General features: G+C 30.8%; 1 protein-coding gene across 2 annotated transcripts in view; it reads left to right on the top strand.

Moving 5' to 3' along the window:
- The window catches only part of LOC131841234 (alpha-2Db adrenergic receptor), a 268,521-nt gene that overhangs the window by 82,571 nt on the left and 164,942 nt on the right, over nt 1-21,008 (top strand). For both annotated transcript variants that reach the window (XM_059189513.1, XM_059189514.1), the window contains exon 2: nt 6,986-7,129. In XM_059189513.1, coding sequence (XP_059045496.1) covers nt 6,986-7,129 — 144 coding nt within the window. The remainder of the gene's footprint in view (nt 1-6,985; nt 7,130-21,008) is intronic.

Genomic DNA, 21,008 nt, shown 5'->3' on the forward strand with positions numbered 1-21,008 from the left:
TAGATTTCCAGAAATTTGTTTTCAGTTCACCACCGAACGAAACGTTGAACTGAGACTCAACAACTCAAATAGAACAGGCGACAACGGAACACTGAACCCTTGAACTTTTGCATTGTCACAAAATAGAAGTTTTCCTGCATGTAAGACATAAGGTTGCCAATCATATATCCGTAGTCACGAATAAACAAGTAGGGAAAAATTGTTGAGCGAGTTTGCAAGTTGTCACCCACGGTACGTACCAGCCACTTGCATAATATTGAGTGACACGTGGTTCATAAAATGCAAATATGTAGGTGTGACTGGCAAATTTATAAGACTCTTGATTTTATTATAATTTATTCTTGGAATAAACTTATCTTAACATGAGCACTTGTAAAATTTATTTTTACTCGCATAAGAACAAGAAACTGATGATCACTGCATATTGATTTGTTGGGTGTAGGAATACAAAAATTTATGCAGCGGCTTTAGTAAAATTAAAAAAGAGAGACGTGGCACGGGAAATTACATTTGCTACCAAAGTACTTAAAAAATATTATATATAGTTACAGAAAATGAAGGTGGTCTACAATCTTCTGAGACCAATTATATACTAGAATTTGTTCCGTTTCTGTTAATATTTCTAATAACAAATATTTGAGCCCTAAAATTTAAATATTGTCGCTGATTTCATAGAGCGTAATCATTTTCTACTTAGCCGAATTCATTGCTATAATTTGGGAAGAAATGATCTGGAAATAGAGATTGATATAGAGAACTGTCATGAACTGTTGTCGAAGTTTGGAGACTATTATTACATCATGTGATGTAGTCAGCAGTTATCAACGAGGTTAAGCGATATATTTTACTATATTATATATAAGTTTCATTTGGAAGACACTCCTTAATCTAAACTTTTATAAATTTCCTAGTTGTTCTATTTTGGCTGTTAAAAATGCCAAGAACTTATGAACTCAACCGAATACATCGACCCGACCGTCCTGTTAGTAAGTTACGTTTTTCAATTTGCACTACCGATTGCAGAGTTTCCCAAAAAAAACTGGCATCAGTTACTTTTTAACAAAACTTTAATCATTACAGAACATAGTTATTGCTGCTTCCAAAATAACTAGATAAATTATATTTTCCTTATACTAGTGTATCAACATCTGTGGTCTGGAATTTCACTTTACGCGGTGATTCCCACAAATCAGCCAATTATATAAAAAAAACACATGTAATACTATGTACGTATTTATTAATTTGAATTACGTGTGAAGTCGACATCGACATGTGATTGTTTGTGACTATTTATGCCATAAAAACCTTGAAAAAATGGAACAATTGTAAACATTTACTTCAAAGTATAGACTAGGAATTTTTAATGGTCCTACTCGTATTTATAACTTTAATGCAATATATTCCAAAATAAACGACTTTAGCAACCCATAAGATTACATTAGATAACATACTGGATAATTAATTATACATTGTTGCACTCATGAACGCTGTACGTACGTACTTTTATGATCAAATTTTATTGCGGACGAATTCCTGATGCATATGTATCGTAAACATTTAATAACTGTAATTTAACAGGAGCGTTAAGTGTTTTTGTATCAAACGACCTATATACATGGTCATATTGAATTTATTGCCATGGTATAAACGTAATATTTTAAGTTTGCCAAAAATTGATGGTCTATTTGTTGAAAATTGGTAACAATTGAACAGCACCATTGATTTAATGGATGTAACAAATTCCGTGTGTTCCGTCAATACGTGTTTATTTTTGGTCCTACAGTCAACAGTTAGAATTTTTGCATTTCGATTTGGATGTCATACTCAAAATTATGTTAAAAAAGTCCTGAGGATATTTTTTTGAGTAACTAGAATTGTAAACAAGCCGTATGACAATAGTCGCTTATACATGAACAGAAACCAAGAAATTCACGGCATCATGTAACGCCATTTTCATGCATTGCAATTCCTGAAAACTAAGGTGTCATACATTATTAAACTACCACTCATTCGGAACGCAGACTCATCAGAAGAAGAATGAGGAATAAACTAGCATGTTGCTTTATTTTAACAAATATTGTTCAACATCACAATTTAAAATTTTCTGTGATCACAAACTGCCAATTTGCAAAGTTGACATAACTAAATAGTTACTTGAATAACAAAATAAATCATTGTTATCAGAACGGACCAGCCTCTACAAGCAGCATCTGTTCATGAATATAAATAAACTTATTTACAAATCTTCTTTTAATAATTGGTATTATGTGTTGGTATTTGACATGACTTTCCATAGTTCATTCCATCATTACTTAATTAAAATTCTTATGTGAGCTGATTATAAAAATCATTTTTGGCTGTATTTTACTTCATCTAAAATTACAGCTAAATAAATGATAAATTATGAAATAAACTTATTTAACCTGTCAGTTTAGCATAAACTATTGGATCCATTTGAAATCAGTGAAGTAACGCAAATGATACTATAATTACATGTTACCTAAATCTGTTGATCCGTAAAACGGGTTTAATATGATTTCCATTTGATCATAACGGCATGTAACTCAATCGGAACATTCAAAAGATCGAACAGCTTACCCTTAATTGTGGTACAAATAATGAGGTGTCACGAGTTTAATAATTATCACGTAAATATATTATAAAGTGATAGTGATAAATGATGTAGATTCTATTTATTTAATTTATATAATGAAATCATTTAAACTACTGATGAAAATTATTATATTATAAATTACCTTATAACATCTTTGTTACTTAGTAAAGACCTAAAAGTAAAACTTAATAAAACTCAACTCATTAAATACGAGTAAGTAATAACTTGTCTTGTAATTTATAAAATAAAGTAAAACATAATATTACATTCTTACTGATTTAGAGAACACGATTATTTATCAATTAGTATACGCACATTTATACGAGAATATTAAATATTATACGAAAAAACAGTAATAGTCAAATCTGCATTATATTTTAATACATTACCGGTTCTATATTTATTGATATTTAATTACTGCCTCTTCCTGGGGTATTGTTCAGAACTTTCTTTATCCTATATCTTGACCCCATTTTATATAATAACCCTGAATAATTCACAGAACGCCATATAGATATTAGCTACACAGGGTCTATGTAGTGGGTACTAGACAACTGATATAAATATTTAAACACTTTTTTTGTAAATACATATATAATATATAGAGTAAAAACCCAGACCAATACAACCATACTCATAGAAAGAACAACTGTTTCTGCCGTGCGAAGAATCAAATATGCAAACATATGATGTACGGCGATGCTAAACTGCTAGACAACTGAGATCGAAACTCTCCGGGACCGTTTATTATTTATTTATTTTGTAAAGATAGAGATACATTCATTCATAATTTAAGAGCTTTTCTCTTGTAGGTGGAGCTCCGGCTACCTTCCACGATCTTCTATCTTTTAGCTGTTGATACGACACGACTCCAACTTTTTCTTTAACTTGCTTGATATAGCGATGTCTTGGTCTTTCCCTTCCTCTCTTTCCATCTATAAAGATAAAGATAATAACACATATATAAAGATAAGTGATTTTATAGTATTCAATCGCTTTACACTTATGCCACAAAACGTGTCTAAATTCAGAGGCAAATGTAATCAGAATACATCGCGTAAATCATATACCAAATCGATATTTCAGATCAGTGCTACTTAACCTAATGCTCTATAATGTATCTATAGATATTATTTGAACAGTTGCCTTGAGATAGTTTTTTAATTTCTTATAATATTTAGGAGAGAGAAACATGCAAATCGCAGAATACATAAATAAATAACCCTGGATAATTACGACAATGCCATCTAGTCGCAAGCTAAGCAGAGCTTGTCTTATGGGCACTAGATAATTGATATTAATACAAAGATTGTTTTGTAATGTAGGTATTTACATAATATGCGTAGATAACACCTAGACTAATACATACAATCATACTCATTAATGCAAATGTTTGCACCGTGCGAGGAATCGAAACAGCGACCATCGGATGTAAACCATCATGTAGATCATGTAGATCATCGAGGAAGTCACCAAATCGCAGAAATTATTATAACTGCGCTGTTTTGAAATTCTACACTAAAACAGAGGGTCTAAAAATGTAGCTTTATATGAATCATAATAAATAGGTTTTGCTTTGTACAACCCACTGAGTTTAGGAAATCTTTATACAGTCATATACCTGTAATAACATCACAAACCAGGAGTACCTACCTAGTGCAATGTAATATGTCAATACAAAAACTCAGCGCACAATATTTCCAGATGGATTGATGTCAAGGAAATAAAGTTTGTATAGGCGATTGTGCGATACTCTATAGAGGGGAAAAACCGAGAAGTAGGTTGATTCTATAAGTGACAAGCTTTTACGCTAATAAGTTTTTTGTATTTTTTGTTAGTTTTTATTATTCATAACAGAATAATATTATATATACTAGCTTATTAACTAATTGATGACGAGATTTATATGTTCCCTAATATAAGTATGTAGTCATATAATGTATATATTATTCCCAGTATATGTGTATTATGAAATGAAGCCTTGCTTTTGTAAACATTTTAGTAACGCGAATAATATCAAAATACTATATTTGTATATAACTGGCATGTAGAAATCAATGAAAAGGATAGTTATAGCGTTAAAGCGATATTTTAATCGAATAGAGGATACAAATAATGTAATAATAATAATTTAAGATTCGTTTTGTTCCACAGGAGTTATACCAAAAAGTAGGTTGATTAATAATAATAATAATAATATAATAATAATAATAATAATCGCGTGTTTGAATTACCCCCGTCAGGGAGATATAATAAATATATATATATATATGTAATAATAATAATAATAATAATCACACAGCGCCATCTAGATCCAAGTTAAGCTAGCTAAAGCTTGTGTTATGGGTCCTAGACAACTGATACAAATACATAGATTTTTTTTTTTCGTAAATACATACATATTATACATAGAAAATACCCAGACCGATATAAACAATCATACTCATGAATACAAATGTTTGTGCCGTGCGAGGAATCGAACCCGCGACCATCGGTCGTAAAGCGGTAGACTAGACCGCTAGACCACCGAGGTCGTCAAACTATTATTTATGATTAGCTACGGATATTCTGTGGTAGCTATTAATCTATGGCTATCTATACAATACATATATGTATATACATATAGCAGTTAAAATGGCAGGGTACGTTTGTATCTCTAATAGCAATGTAGAAGTGGTATCACAGGCGTTACATGATGACGTGAAATCATTCCCGTTCTTTGTGCATAAATATATGTAAAGCTCGCCACTTGCCATTAGGTGGTCCTTCAGCTTGTTTTTCATTCTAATAATATAAATCAAAAGAATATTTGTAACTGTAGGAGTTACCATTAGATAATACGGAGAAAGGATCAAATAAAATTACATTGTGCCCATCTCAGCCGACGCGGCCCACCACTGTGCGTTTTTTTAGAAACTTTTTGCCACATGGAAACATACCGTGAAATCAATTTCAGCTGAAGTGTTTCCGAACCGATATGATATCAAAAATTTTAAGACTACATTCTTTCTATAAGGTATAAATTATCAATTCTTCTAGTATTGCAGATGTTCATTGGTGATGATAATCATTTACTATTAGGAAAGATATATGATCGTTTTCACCTTCTTTACAAAAAGTCAAAGTGTGTATTGTTTATTCATATAAGACACTCTTGGTCGTTTATGTAAGTAATATTTTTCTAAATGTAAATAAAGTAGCTTCAAAAAATCTATAGTTTCTTACCAGGTCTTCTCAATTTAACCTGTATATTGAACTGGACGGTAGGGATATAAATATAATACAATTAATTAATTAAATTTTACGTCCATAAGGGACTAAAATGTCCTACATTAATAAATTAATTTTGATTTGATTTGATTTATCACTCTCCCTGTCGCCCCGTTCGTATTATTGATGATTGATATTAAAGATTGAAATTTAGGTCTGTTCCAAACAATTTTAAGCCTGCGAAATGCATTCGAAAATGCATTCCTCGTAAAGTGAACAGTTGTAAATCTTATGTGCTGTATAACGGAATTTATTGCCGCTTGCATTCTCACTGTACATGAAGTATTTTGGGTAACAAAATTTTGGAGCAACTCTGTTTAAAATCAGAAAATATTGTGCACAAAATTGTCAACCCCTCATATTATTCATCTTGACACCGTACGGAATTGAATTTTAGCATTTTATCTAGTTTCTTTTAGGTGTGTGTTTTTTGCGAACGTTGTCTTTGACAATTTTGTTCAACATTGTGAATTTAGTCTTAATTTTAGGTAATAGCTGTGCCTTGTAACCAAAATAAGAAATAAAATGTAGTTTACTAATTGACTTAGTCCACGCATTTGTGATATTTGTTCATAGGTTGAGGAAAAAAGGCTTATGTTCTTCAATATTCAAAACTTTTGGTGGCCATATGGTCAAAAAAACCGGAAACAAAAATGTAATAAATAGATGGTCTCACATTTACATTTATAATATTAGCATAGACAAGAAGATTAGGTTATATTTATTTTTCTATGATATTCAGAGCTACACTATAAAAAGTCGTCTTAGTCTAAGTCGACCTTAGTCTCATCTATTAAGTAGCTTGCTGCCTATAAAAGACAGTGAACTTGCTGGATAAATGTAGTGGTATCACGGGTGTCACATAGTAACCTGATGTTCGTAGTAATTCATGTATATAAGCAACGGTTATCGCTTAGTGGCACATCAGATAATTTGCCATTTCAATTTTAAAAAAAATGCGTAGTAGTTCAACGTATACAAATATACAATATGCAATAGTTTGTATATAAATAATGCAATAAATTAGTATTTATTACGCGTTTTAATTAATTTATTTGTGTATATTTTACATATTTTATGAGTGTTTAATTTTGTCTACAGGCCGTGGACTACCTTAAAAAGCGGACGCCAGCACGAGCCGCGCTTATGATAGCTGCTGTGTGGCTTATGAGTGCGTTAGTGTGTATACCGCCTTTACTAGGGTGGAGAGTCAGCCGTCCCCCCGAGCAGTTCCCACAGTGCAAGGTGAGTTACTCTATTTTACTATGAATTAAGTTGATGACAAGTATAATGGAATAGCATGTACCTGTCTACGCTGGCAGGACACTAGTCGAGGACGATAAGATAAGCATAAAGTACCTAATTTTATGCTTATTGTATCTTAAGTGACCTACACTTATTCCATCTTGACATTACTATATAATGCTCTTTCTGTTTGTTGCTTTGTATTTTGAAAGCGTCATTACCTATACTAACAAAAGGATTGACAATTTTTATACGAGGTCGACTTTGTATAAAGTCGTTTAGATCTCACCTGTTTCAGCCGTTACACAGATAATTTATTTAGCATGTTTTGATTGAATGTCGAAAAATCAAGGGAGTAATGCAGTCAATTCAGGAGAACCAAAATGTCAAGTTCTCAGGAATGGCATAACTGACTGGCATTTTGTTGCTGTTTTTTCTCTACCTACGTCTGGGAGAGATCGATTGCTTGCGATAAGACCGCGTTTTTGTACAGCTATATCTCTTTTCTGTATAATTCTTGTGTAAAATGCTAGGTGCAATAAAGAGTTTATAAATAAATAACTAATACCACCGACGTCACAGAATAACTTGATACTGTTGAGATATGTAGGCGATTACCAGAAGAATCCTTGTAGACCGTCAAACGGCCTTTGAGATAACATCCTAGTCCTATTAATATGACAATATTAACTTTTTAAATATTACGCTATATTCAGTAGATAAATATGGCCTCGAAAGGCGATGAATAAGAATAAACAGTGGCATTGCTATGTAGAAAAAAATATTAGATACTTCACAATTTTAACACTAATCACCAAAGTTGTCCGTTTTACATAAATAAATATTATCCAAATTATACACAGACAAAGTTACGGACAACAGCCAGTCTGTATAAAACACTTTATGAAATTAATTTTCATAAAATGGTTGTATACAGAGTATCTTTTGTTATTTTGTAACGTTCCTGAATATTTTGATGTTAATAAGTTATAACTTTGAGTGGGTATATTATACTTTAATACTTAAAAGTTATATGCTTCGTTACTATTATAATTATAATTCTAAGGGGTCTTCCATGGGGCCTTAAAATATATTGAAATTATTAATAATAGTTATTAATTAATAATTAATCTACTACATACTTGTTCATTATAATTATGATTAATTTAATTAACTGATTGAATATTGAAATTCTATTATCTGTTTGTATCTAATAATCTATTTATATAATTTTAAAAGTTCCTATTTATAGCAATTATTTATTAATTAATTTTTCAATTATTTTAATTGTCATTTTATTGTAATTATTTTCTGTAGTATATTTTTTAGATGAGATATATTTCTAACCACTGTTAATTAAATTAATTCTTTATGTAATTGGAGTAGAAATTACGCTGATTGACCACCTGATGATAAATGTCGTCAATATATATGAACAGCATTACGGACGTTATATATCATGTACTAATGATACCACTATACTATAGCGTTCTACTATACAATTCCGGAGGTTATTATGTTATGGTTTCTTATCCCATAATTTCATTGCCTTCTCAACTGCATGATGCCTGAAATAGGGACTATTTCTTATAGAATCTACCTCTGTAAAATTAATCCTCAAGTAGTTCGCTATAGTCAATCACATATTAATAAATTAATTTTCTCTGAAAGTCATTTTTTCATTCGTATTTTCATGTAAAATTAAACATACATACATTTAGACATGTCATTAGTTGCCTTTACACGTACGCTCTTTCACTCGCGAATCGGCTTTCACGCTGGAAAGAGTGAGCACGTAAATGTGGATAAAGAAAACGAGAACGAACGCGCGCACGCCATCAGCTCGCATATACCCGCGCTCTTCTATCGTGCGTACTTTAGCGTATTTTTGTAGCAATTACTTGTCATTACAAGATGGTCGCGGCGGAGTGATCTGAATCAAGAATATAATTATAGAACTATTGGTCATTTATAAATCTTTGTAAAATATTAAAAAAATATGAAAAAAGACATTCACGATTGCGCTCGCCAAGTTTCCCGCGCGTTCGCTCTTTAAAGAACGTGTCGTGTAAAGGTAACTATTAAGTTTTTATATTATTGTAACAAATACATCTATTCCCATTTTAAAGTTGTCAACTGAATTCAAAATTTTCCTTTTATTTTATTTGTGAAACATTTGCGTGTGATATATTAATGGTTTTAGGACTATTATTCTATTTAGCGGTAGTTAAAAAATGTAATGACTATTCAAAAGTGCTTCAATGTAAGTTTATTTGAATAAATGATTTTCTATTCTATTCTATTCTATTCTATTTAGACAATTTTGATTTATTCCGCTAATAGCTGTGTTTTAAATACCTCAGAATTATTCCTCTCACAATGTTTGAAATATGAAATTGTGAGGAAACTACTTCGTACGTGTTTACATTGGTACCATCGGTAAAATTTAGTCAGATCCTCGACCGAGCTAGTAAATGTTTGCATAGTCCTTCACGTCACAGTAATAATACTTTATTATATACACCGACTGTCTGTCTGTTTGTATTGGATACCGTGGAGGGGAAGCTCTTAGCGATCTATTGTTACGACTTTCATTATGTATTGGTTAAGGATTTTTAACTGACTTCGAAATGGAATGAAATTTAGATGTTCAGAAGAAATGTAGTTGCCTTTGTTATTTTTTAATATATCGCAATTGTTGAATTTGACATATAAATCTTGAATAGAAAGGGTTTATATCGTTTTCTTGTTATAAGTTTAGTTTTTTGTGGTATTAAATTTAAATTACATTACTTTACAAAAAATAAAACTTACCCATAGTCTTAAAATATTAAGACAGTGGGTAAGTTTTATTTTTTGTGTGTTTATGTTTGAATATCGTCGACTTCAAGTACAAAGCATAAAACAATATTGGCAAGTAGATGATTCTTTTCTGTTTCATTTAAACAAGACTTCTGCATTGCATTGAGAAAACGATGACGGTCGAACGATTTGTTTGCATTCAATTACGAATACAAATTCATTTAAATTGGCTCAGGTGTAATCGGTACAAGTTCCCTTCAAATATTCATTGTCTAGTTTTAAAGTGTATTTTAGTTTATACGGGGCGGAGTTTCACGCCACTCAGGTGCGACTATTTTAGATAAATTTTGCTGTGAACAAGCAATTCGCGTGTTGTTGTAGGTATTTTGCTGTGTCGGTACGATGACCAGTGCAATCCCTAATTTGCATTGCAAAACTGGTGCATGAAACTAGTTTTACGATGTTAATTTTGTCAACAGTTTCACCTAACCTTTCAGTAACCTGCTATTTCCCTGATAATTATATGCATTAGAAAGCAGATTTATATTACTTTAAATTTTAATAACAAATATTTAAGTAATGTAAAACAGTATTTGTAATACTTAGTGACCAGGCACAGAGTAGTTTCTCCTTTTTTAGTTTCTGTATTAAAGCATAATGAATGTTTTCATTAGTATCGTAGTAGTAATTGGAAAGTATGTATTTATTAGAAAAAAAAAACATATTTTAGAGGTTGACGTGATAATTAGATAATGACACTCTCACTATTAGTCTAAAATCTAAGTAATAAGATAAATATAAATAAATCCTCATCATGCAGATTAATGAATTTTATTCTATATAGTCACACAAATACAGTGTATTTTGCATCACAATAAAAACTCAAATTGCCAGTTTTTGGCAACAAAAATTGAATAAACATTAACAACGAACAAGAAAGAAGTGCCTATAAGAAATTCTCTTTTCAAACAACTCAAATAATGAATTCGGCAGTGAGTAAACTACCTTCTCACTAAGGCAAGCCATTAAAATACCTATTAAGGCCGACTAGGAAGCGATATTTGACTTCCTGATCTTGTAATACCAATGTTAGGGTAACATTTTTACGACCCTTTTTGACCTTTTTTTTATCGTAAAATCATCCCCTTCTGAATATTAAGATACTTTATCGTGAATGGATATTCGTTGCTTGTTGTCTAAGAATTTTTATAACATCGCTTCTAGGTTGTATTTTATTAGAAGTATTGTGGAAGGTTAGAATGACGTTCTCAGCAACAGTAATTCAGTTTATTGTATACTTGTTCAAGTAGTAGTAAAAAAGAGCGAAGTAATAAAACTCGACAAATTATTGTCTCATTGCGTATTTTGCTATCTCAAGATTAGTCTCCGTATACGCGACAATAATCTTGAATACAGACATGTGGAACCTTAAAGGAGAAGCTTTAAAAAATACGTGACGTTGTTGACAATTCTCCAAAGGACTAGGCTCATAAAATATGCTCATATATCTCTCAGTACATAGTATAAAAAAACTCTATACCTAACTACTCTACGTAAAATATATAAATACCATATTTATATATTTTACGTAAAGTAGTTAGGGTTTTCACTTATGACTAGATTATTTGGGTAGATGAATCGTAATGGAATTAACTAAAGGATGGTAAGACGACCAATAGGGTCAGGCCAGTTTGTGAAAAATTCAACAGGAATTAGCCACGATGGTTTCTAGTGACCACATGGAGGTCGATCTTACATGTAATTACTAGCAAGGGGATCACCAGTCCCCATTGCTAATAATGCTGTACCTTCCTATCTGGATAATTTTGTCCGCATGGATTGCCTAATAAGATCCTCCACGCGTCACAACTACGTCACTTACGTAAATTACTAGAGTCTATAAATACGTTATCGATAATTACTTATCGTCTTTACTAAATCACTATTCTCAATAATGTTAAGAGTTGCAAATCTTTTGCCATTTGTCATTTCATATTCCAATTTTCGTGATTAAAGAGCTCGTTTTATCTGATAATTACTTTATACTTTCCTATCTAGGTCATTCCCTTTGACCCCCATTTAATTGGGGTTACTAACATCCTTATTAAAACATTTATCATAACTTCGTATCTTTTGGCAATTACCGAACAATGTCTATGATTTCGCTTCCTCAGTCCCTTAGGTACTGTATTACTGTAAGTACTAAAATATTATTTTATTATATATAGCTTTTATTATAACAATAACTATTATTAGATTAATAGCTATTATTACCAATTAGATTATTGCATTTCAGTGTAGTATTTATTTTTAGGATGCTTGGAAATAAATTCCTATAAAATATATGTCAATTTTATGCCATGAAGGTGTAATATTAGGTATGGCTATTTGTCGATTTTTAGAATATTGAAGTCAGAATAGTTAATTAAAATAATTTAGCTACTCTGCTTTTAATTTCTTATTTAGTATATTAATTTTGTGATTTTATTAAAAAAGTAATTATTTATTAAAGAAAATATCTTATTTTTATTTTTTTTGGAAATGAAAATCATTGCAAAAATATTTTTTCAACAGAGAGATATTAATTAGTGAATACTTGATAAATACTACAGAAAAGACTAATACTAGAAATGACAACAACTAATTAATAAAAAAAATAGACGTAACATCGTCCATGTTCTACGTGGCTAATGGTGAACCTTCTTAGTAATAGAAGAAAGCTTGAGAGTAAAATCATGTCATGTCACTCCTGTCTTATAAAGAAGAATTTATCATGAATTATCATGTTACAAAGATTTCTCATGTAGGCCACGAATTAATAATCGTTCGTAAGATATTCGTTTATATTCTGCTTTTAATATAAAATCTTTCGAACCGATTTAATAACAATACCCATTTAATAGTCTAATCAAAGTTTATGGACAATGGGAGGATTTGAAAATGTTTAATACCGTTGAATTTATTCATTTTAATAAGTGGAAGAGTTTTGAAGTTTTGATTGTTATAATGCTCTTGAAACCGCAAGAAGCTCGAGGCAGGAAAGTTACAGAGAAGTTAGGTCATGTGGAAAGCGAAGAGTTACGTGGTGGGGAATTTTCATTTCCTTAATTGGCAACATTTCGGTTCGTTTTCCAATTCCAAGTTATAATAAAATACCTATTTCAATTTCGATAATGTATACTTCCTTGAATGTACGTAACATTATTAAATTATAATACCATAAAAGCTAATTAAATTTAAAATAATAATTTAGTCTTGGGACTATCTAGCAGAGTAGTAAATTATTATATTGTACAAAGATCACTATTATTAGCATTTGCAACGTAATCTTACGCTATCGTAAGATAATCTAGAAACTATATTGAAATGTACAATCTATATAATATAGATTGTTTTAATTTTTGATCCATACTAATATTATAAATATGAAAATGTGTCCTTATATCTGTCGGTGTTTTTCTGTTTATTACCTTTTCAGTACTAAAAGGCTTAACAATCCTTATGTTAGTTGATATAAAGATATATCATATCATTAAAAAAGCACACCAAGTAACAGGTAGTTAATTTTAAAAATGTGTGCACACAGACTAAAGCCATTTTGTCATGCAATTTTGAGCAGAATGTAAACTCATTGCTACATCCTCTTCACATTTTGTAAACAATTTTCAAATGCTTGTACGCAAATGAAAATGCTCCGTTGATTTTGGTTCCAGCGAATAAATCCTTTTAAAATATCCCCTTATGAATATGGACATTAAAATTGGATTTATTTCAGGGAGTTGGACGCGTGACTGATATTTTAATCCGAAGATTAGTCATTATAATGGAGTGGCTTATTTTTTAGAATAATGTTTGTAGATATATTTCGTGAATTTATCTTAGTGTTTTTAGGATCTCTTGGCAGACAAAACGAAACACATATAACTTCATCGTTTATTCCTATTTGTTAGAATTAATGTAACCCTAACTATTGCATTAAAGGTTCTTGTTCTATACATTATAAATTATATAACAAGAACCTTTTAATTTAAAGTGTATGTGAATTAGTCTTTTATTGCACAGGTATAATAGTTTACAATACTTCGAAGTATTCTTTCTTTTATAATGATTGCTAATAAACACTTTACTATTTTAAATGCGTACTCGTAATTAAATCGATCACTATAACACACCAAAAATACACCACACGCCTATACTAAATCATATTAACCGCCTCTTAATGTCGAGCAAGGATTGTAAGCAATAGCAAATAAAGACTAGTATTTGAATACAGTTTTGTTTTGAAAATTTATAGCTATGTTAATTGAATTTACTCTCAGCCTCCACGTAAAAGGGCCATTTGTAGACATTATATCCCCTATTCTGTGTATTTACAAATATTTATTTAATATTAAGCTAATAGTGGATCCTAGAGCATACATTGTTACGTTAGGTAGGTAATGATTATAAGTTTCTGTTCATTCTCATAATATGAATTGCTAATTTATATATGCATTTTAGTTGATAATTTCTTGCATTCTTCAAATTTGAATCTTGTTTCAGTTGTAACTAAATTGTAGGTTGTTTTATTTCATAATATCTTTTATTTTAGTTTTGTACATTAGCTATTTAAATATGTAACATTATTTACTACTTATTTAAAAATATGAATTCAAATGTAAGTTTAATTAAGTTAAATTACAGAGATGATAAACATACTTAGTCGGGTTTTGAAATGTATGTTTTGTGATAAATAAGGTATTTATCGTTTTCAACGTTTCGGCTACATTGCACCAGCCGTGGCCACGAGCTTACTAAAGGACGGCGATATTGACGGCAGTAGACGTCAACATTTTGTTCAAGTACCGTCACAAAAAAATTGATGATTGATGTAATGTCTTCAAGGATTTAGGATTTTTTAAACAAGAGGGTTCATAAGCGCTATTAACACCACTTACAATACCTATTTACACATTGTTCTGTTCATTCTCATGCGATTTTGGCTCGACCAACAATTATGATGGAACTTACAACAAGTGTCAGATGTCTCGATTACGTAAGTAATAACAAAGAGTTAAACACATTACAGATATATATATAGTTATTTATTCACGTTTTGATTTTAATTCTAAAGTTTCCAATGTAAATATTAATAAATGTAGGTATAATCATTATATTTAATTATCTAGTTTCTTTAATCAAATTCATTTAAACAATTATAGGATACGTTGAATTTTATTGGAATTTGTCTGCAATAATTATATCTAAATACCAATCTTCGAATATAATGTAACAAACTTTGGAATCTACTGTTAACCTTTCACTTCAACGGTTTCGGAATGAATACTCAACAACAAGAATCTGCATTATAAGATGGCGTTCTAAAATCGGTTGTTAAGTAGTATTAGTGGGGACGAGTGCGCCGCTAGCGTCATCTAGTTTCACAATATTACAACTGCGGGTAATTTTAATAATTAATACTGCTTTGGCGTTGGTGCTTGCTTCCAGCGCCATCTATATCCGGAGCTAGCGATAACAGTAATATGTATTTTTATTAGCTTAGATAGGAAATTACGACTAAGCTGAGCTTAAAAGTTATTTTTTATATACTTATTTATAAAACCCTAACATAATTCATTCACCCCGTCTGTTACATACCTCGTAACAGGTCACAGCGATCGTAAATTAGAAGCGGGTAGATAATGATTTATCCTCGGTTAGGTAAATTATAAATAATTTGTGCCCATGTATGTTTTATAAGAAATTTTCTGTACAACAGAATAATGATTAATTATGTTGAGCATAAATTATGAATCTACATACATATCTTCCTGTATTTCTACAAGTACAAAACTTAGTATAAACAATTTTTATATAAATATTTGGTTAATGTTATATAATATATTTCTCTCCACCTACTTGAATTATCATCTCTAGGGATTTCATGTTGTCATGTGAAGACTGGTGCTCTTTATGCATTGCCATTTCAAAGGACTAAGATGTGACGCCTCTTATCCTGTAATTTCGTATCATTTCATTTTATTGCCGTATCTTACTCTTCAATCGAAACACAGCTACTGCCTGGCTGTTGGAACAGTGAAATATTGATTCTCTAATGACTTAGGTAAAAACTTTAGAGAAAATTTATAAAGGCAGTTTTGTATACTAAATAAAAAGGAATGGAATAAGGTGAATGTTTGCATATAAAACCTTAAATAGTTGTGTGCCGTAACTGGATACTGTCGCAAAACTGTATCAATACGGCCGATCGCTGCAATAGGCTATCTAATCCCTAAATTGAAATCAGTCCCGTGCCGGAAACAGAATCAACCCGAATCATTTTTTCAATTACCTGTCCATTATATATGTCGTCTTCTTTACGGTCTTCGTGGGCGCGTTTGATTCTCGCTCTATACAATACATATCTATACTTAAGTTTTATTGTAGTTACGTGTTCTTTATGTATATTGTGTACGAGTTTAAAAATAAAACGGTGCTTGGTAATTTCTATTAGTTGTTTAGGGTCCAAATTTAGGCCAGCTTTCTGCTTACTGGAACCACAGATAACATAATAGTGGAACTACGCAAGATCGGCATTTTGATATTGTCTCTGACTACCCCACCTGGGTTATCAATCGTGAAGGTATATTAAATTTACCAAAAATATATAATATGTTGGTAGCGAGCAGCGCAGGACTGATGTCGTGGAGATTGGGAGAGGCCTTCGTCCAGTCCAGCAGTGGACGTCTTCCGGGCTGAAATGACGATGATAATATAAATAATAGACAATTTCTTCACATTACACTATTTACTAACTACATTTATAATAAACAGATTTACACTAAATGTCATGCATACCATCTTACCAATAAACATTATTATTTTTTAATAATCATCCGCCATGGTTACACAGATAGTAGAACATTACATATTACACATAAATCTTCGTCCAGAATTCTCTATTGATTTGCGAAAACCGTAAGAAAATCCGTTCAGTAGTTTATGAGATTATCGCGAACACACAAACATACGCTGCGGGAGACTTTGTTTAAAATATGTACAGATTACGTAAGTCTCAAAAAATTTCCTACACAAACATTGGATCAACATAATGCATTGACTATGCTACGAAATCCTGTATCTTCCCGTATTAAACAAATGTAGGTGAAAGGTTGAATATTTCACCACTGTGGAGTTTTTTTATCTGTCTATCCGTACTTACCCTTAAGCCTGGTCTATAAGCGGCATTCTTGTTCACATTCCTTCTTTTATTAAGATACGGTGCATAATGTAGGATTGTAGCGTGGTGATAAAGTTTGAGCTATTGGATTTTTTATATACGATACTAATATGATTGTTGTCATGCAGTATATACTTCGTACGATTGAGTTGTGTTTCATACTCGTTTTAGATACTTTGCTGTATAGTTTTTTTTCTAATAAAGTCCATATTTAAAACTATACTCTCTAATATTTTGTTTTATACAGTGATATAGTTATGTTATCTATTTATTTCTGTTAAGAAATCTTCTTAATGAACTAAAGTATTTCGAATTAATTGAATAATGTATAAATAATAGTTCTTCTTGAAAATCAATTAACAATTTCGAAATACATCTCTTAAATAAACGATTACAATATTATAAAATTTTAATATTTATTTTAAAACGAACGTGACTGACTGAAACGAACGTTACGTCTCTTATTTAAATAATAATGATGTTGTTAATGATTGACATACCGACGTACTGACTGTCAGATAGTACCTAAAGCAGTAGTTCGACACTATTATCGTTAAGCATGACATACAAAGCTATAGTCCTACACGAGTAAATGAATATTACAATTACGTCGTAGTAATGAATCGTTTTTAATATCAAGTACTTCCAAGCTAATTAGTTAAATAAAATTAAAAAGTCGCTGCTCGCTTGAAACTTACTACCGTACCTCCCCTTAAATAAAAGACGGCATGCGTTCTTAACGTGCTTCGCCTTAAACGCTATATAATATTCCTCGGAAATAGGTTGTTGCACTCGGGGTCACAGCTTCAGTTACCGCGTTGATTCATGGGGCAATATTAAGCTAATAGTTTGATAAAAAACAGTAATTATTTACTTTAAATTAGTATGTTATTTACTACATAAGTTCAAGTTGAAAATACAAAATTTCGAGATTTCTCTAGTCATACACAGCAAGTAGTAATTAATATTATCTAGTTACATACTTGTTATACCTTTTCATATGATTGGAAAGAAAAAACCTGGAGACGTTCATAGATTTATTAGGTTTCGTAATTTAGTCTGTATATTTTTTAGGTGCAATTAGGAATGGAATGATAAGAGGCAAAACATCTCAGTCTTTTGGAATGGCCGCATAAGTGGTACCAAGCATGGCATATAATAACATGATGTCCATAGTCCTGTTCATATATATAGACGATAATCACCGTTTACCATCAGTTGAGACGTGTTGTTAGTCATTTCAAACATTTTTAGGTTAGCATAAGTTTCTTTTTAACATAAAAAAGATATTTGGATACTTTCCTTATAAGTTTTATAATACCTACGCAGAAAAAAATGTTCTTAAAGACATTATGCAATTGTACAAAAAAGGTCCATTTTAACTAAAAATATCTATGATATTCTTCTTATAATTCTTACTAATATTATAAATCGGAAAGAAGTTTTTCTGTTCATTTGCTTTTAACGGCTCAATGACTTGTCATGAAAATTATTACTTCTTTTTGTATTTGTGATGAAGGACAGGCTATTTTTAATCTCGGTAAAATCATATGTTTCGGTCACAAAGAAGCGCGTGTAAAAACCGGTATGAGGATAAAAAATATCATATTACTTTGAATGGTACTGTTACATAATAATCTTTAATATTACTAGAATAAAAAAAGACCATTAGATAAAATCAATCTTTCACACCGAACAAATACTTAAACAAAGTTTGTTTCAAAGAATTTCGGCGTAGTACCTACCTAGATTTAGAGGCTCAGGTATAATGCAAAAATATGATAATCAATATTTAATACAAAGTAATTAAATATTTAAAATTTATGACCTGCTAATGAAGTTCTCAGATCCCTAAATCATCTGAACTTGTTGCTTGTTGGTGATCTGCAAAGTGGAGTAATTACTCAGCTTGGCGTGTAGGGGTTAATCTAATTTTCGTTTCTGCCATACTGGGAATATAGGAGCTTGTCATACCGCAAGGAATTCTCAGATTAAAACTTTTTGTAGTCTGCTGTAGAAGGGGAGGGTAATATTTTAAGGTGTGGTAACGTATCGATTCCTTGTGTTCGTCTTGACAGCTTTCGTGCTTTAACGGTTTAGTACTCGTATACTGCCTTACTTCTAACAATGCAAACATTTGTCTACATGACGATTTGTATATTATCTAGCTATTTATAAAAATATGTTTTATAGTATTTCTATCAGTTACTTAAAATCCATAACACGTGAATTGTCAGGATTCTTATATTTTATATTTATATCCTTTCATAATAAAAATAGAGTCATTATTTTGTTGATATATATATATATATAAAATAATATTTACATTGTCCATTTATTAAAAAAAACATTGCTTTAGTCATGTATAGTTACATATTTTTGTACCTATTTCACATTAGCAGATCGTATCACAATCGCGCGCTTGCTAACTCATAGATGCTTTCTACAATCTTCTTAAGGATATAACAGAAACGTTAGGAATCACTACAGCTAAATTTGTTAACTATATCTGGTGAATTGAATTTTAGTCGGATTAATTTGATTACGAATTCGTACAAAGAATAAATAAAAATACAGAGTGTGTCATTTTAAAAAGAAAATAATTATTGAAAGAGGAAGGAGAAATATGATTTCACGTAGGAATAACGTCTTCCGCACTCCAATCACCCCAAAGTAAGCGAAAAAGTAACACCAAATTTACTCACGTTTGCTCAGTGACGTCCCAATGTGCAGTCCAATTTGGCCATGCACTCTGGAGTGTATATTTTAATAAAAACAATTATATTATATTAATTCAATCAATCAAGAAAATCTACTTGTAAAATAGTTAAAAATACAGAGCGTTCTTTTTACCAGTTTTTATCTTTAATTCTTTTTTTACTAAATCTTATTTTTAAGTGGCCACATGTTTTATTGGTAGGCTTTATTATCAAGCGACATTTCCTCCAGTAAGCAAGCTGGTGACACTACCTACTTATACTAAGGAAGTATTCGGAATACGGAACAGCCTAGTTTTATAATTTGTGATATTACTTAAGATAGACTATTTAAAAGTATAGATATAAGCTCGAAACAGTATATCCGGTAATTCTGTTCGCCTTCTCGTACCTATATCAATGAGACGTTACATCAAATTCCATTACATTATTAGATAAGAATTCTATATATGTGTCAAGACGTGTTCTGAATTAAAGTAACTAAAAAGGTTCAGTCAATCATAGGGTTGCGAATATTGCCCTTACAACAGTTCGAAGATAACATTTTACTTGATATTTTAACGTTTATTCATTCTACATTTATGCTTCTTAGAAGTCACTACTTATTTCTTTCAAATAGTCCGTAAAAGGCAGCGATCTATGAATCGAAAGAAAATCCATTAAGTACTTTCCTATTTTCAAAGTATGTCTTTTTTAATTATTTTTCTGCCAGGTTTAGTCGTTTCACTTGTACTTTGCCCAATATTTTTTTTATCAATCAATCAATTTTGATGAAATTGAATTAAATAATTGAAATGCGATCGGTGGTTGCTATTTGAGATGAATAACATCATTCTGGATGTAATAAATGGACTCTAATAATTCAGAGTAATTGATTGAACTTCCACCTATTTTGTTGCTTCTATTTCCTCCAGTTTTGGTAAATGATCCAAGACGTAAAAACTAAATGTATAATATCTGTCCTCCTGTTTGTATAATATCTTTTAAAATGAAAGTGTTTTTTTTAATAGTAAAAAATATATATTGTACACAAATAAACATGCGCTATCATTATAGAATTTAAGACAGAAACAGAATTGATTTTTCTTAAGGTTAAATACATTCTATTTGTGCGGGTTTTGGCATGATTTTCACTCTTCGA

This window comes from Achroia grisella, unplaced genomic scaffold, assembly GCF_030625045.1.
Source record: "Achroia grisella isolate CSIRO2021 unplaced genomic scaffold, CSIRO_AGI_Agris_v1 utg1576, whole genome shotgun sequence".
In the NCBI taxonomy this organism is placed as follows: domain Eukaryota; kingdom Metazoa; phylum Arthropoda; class Insecta; order Lepidoptera; family Pyralidae; genus Achroia; species Achroia grisella.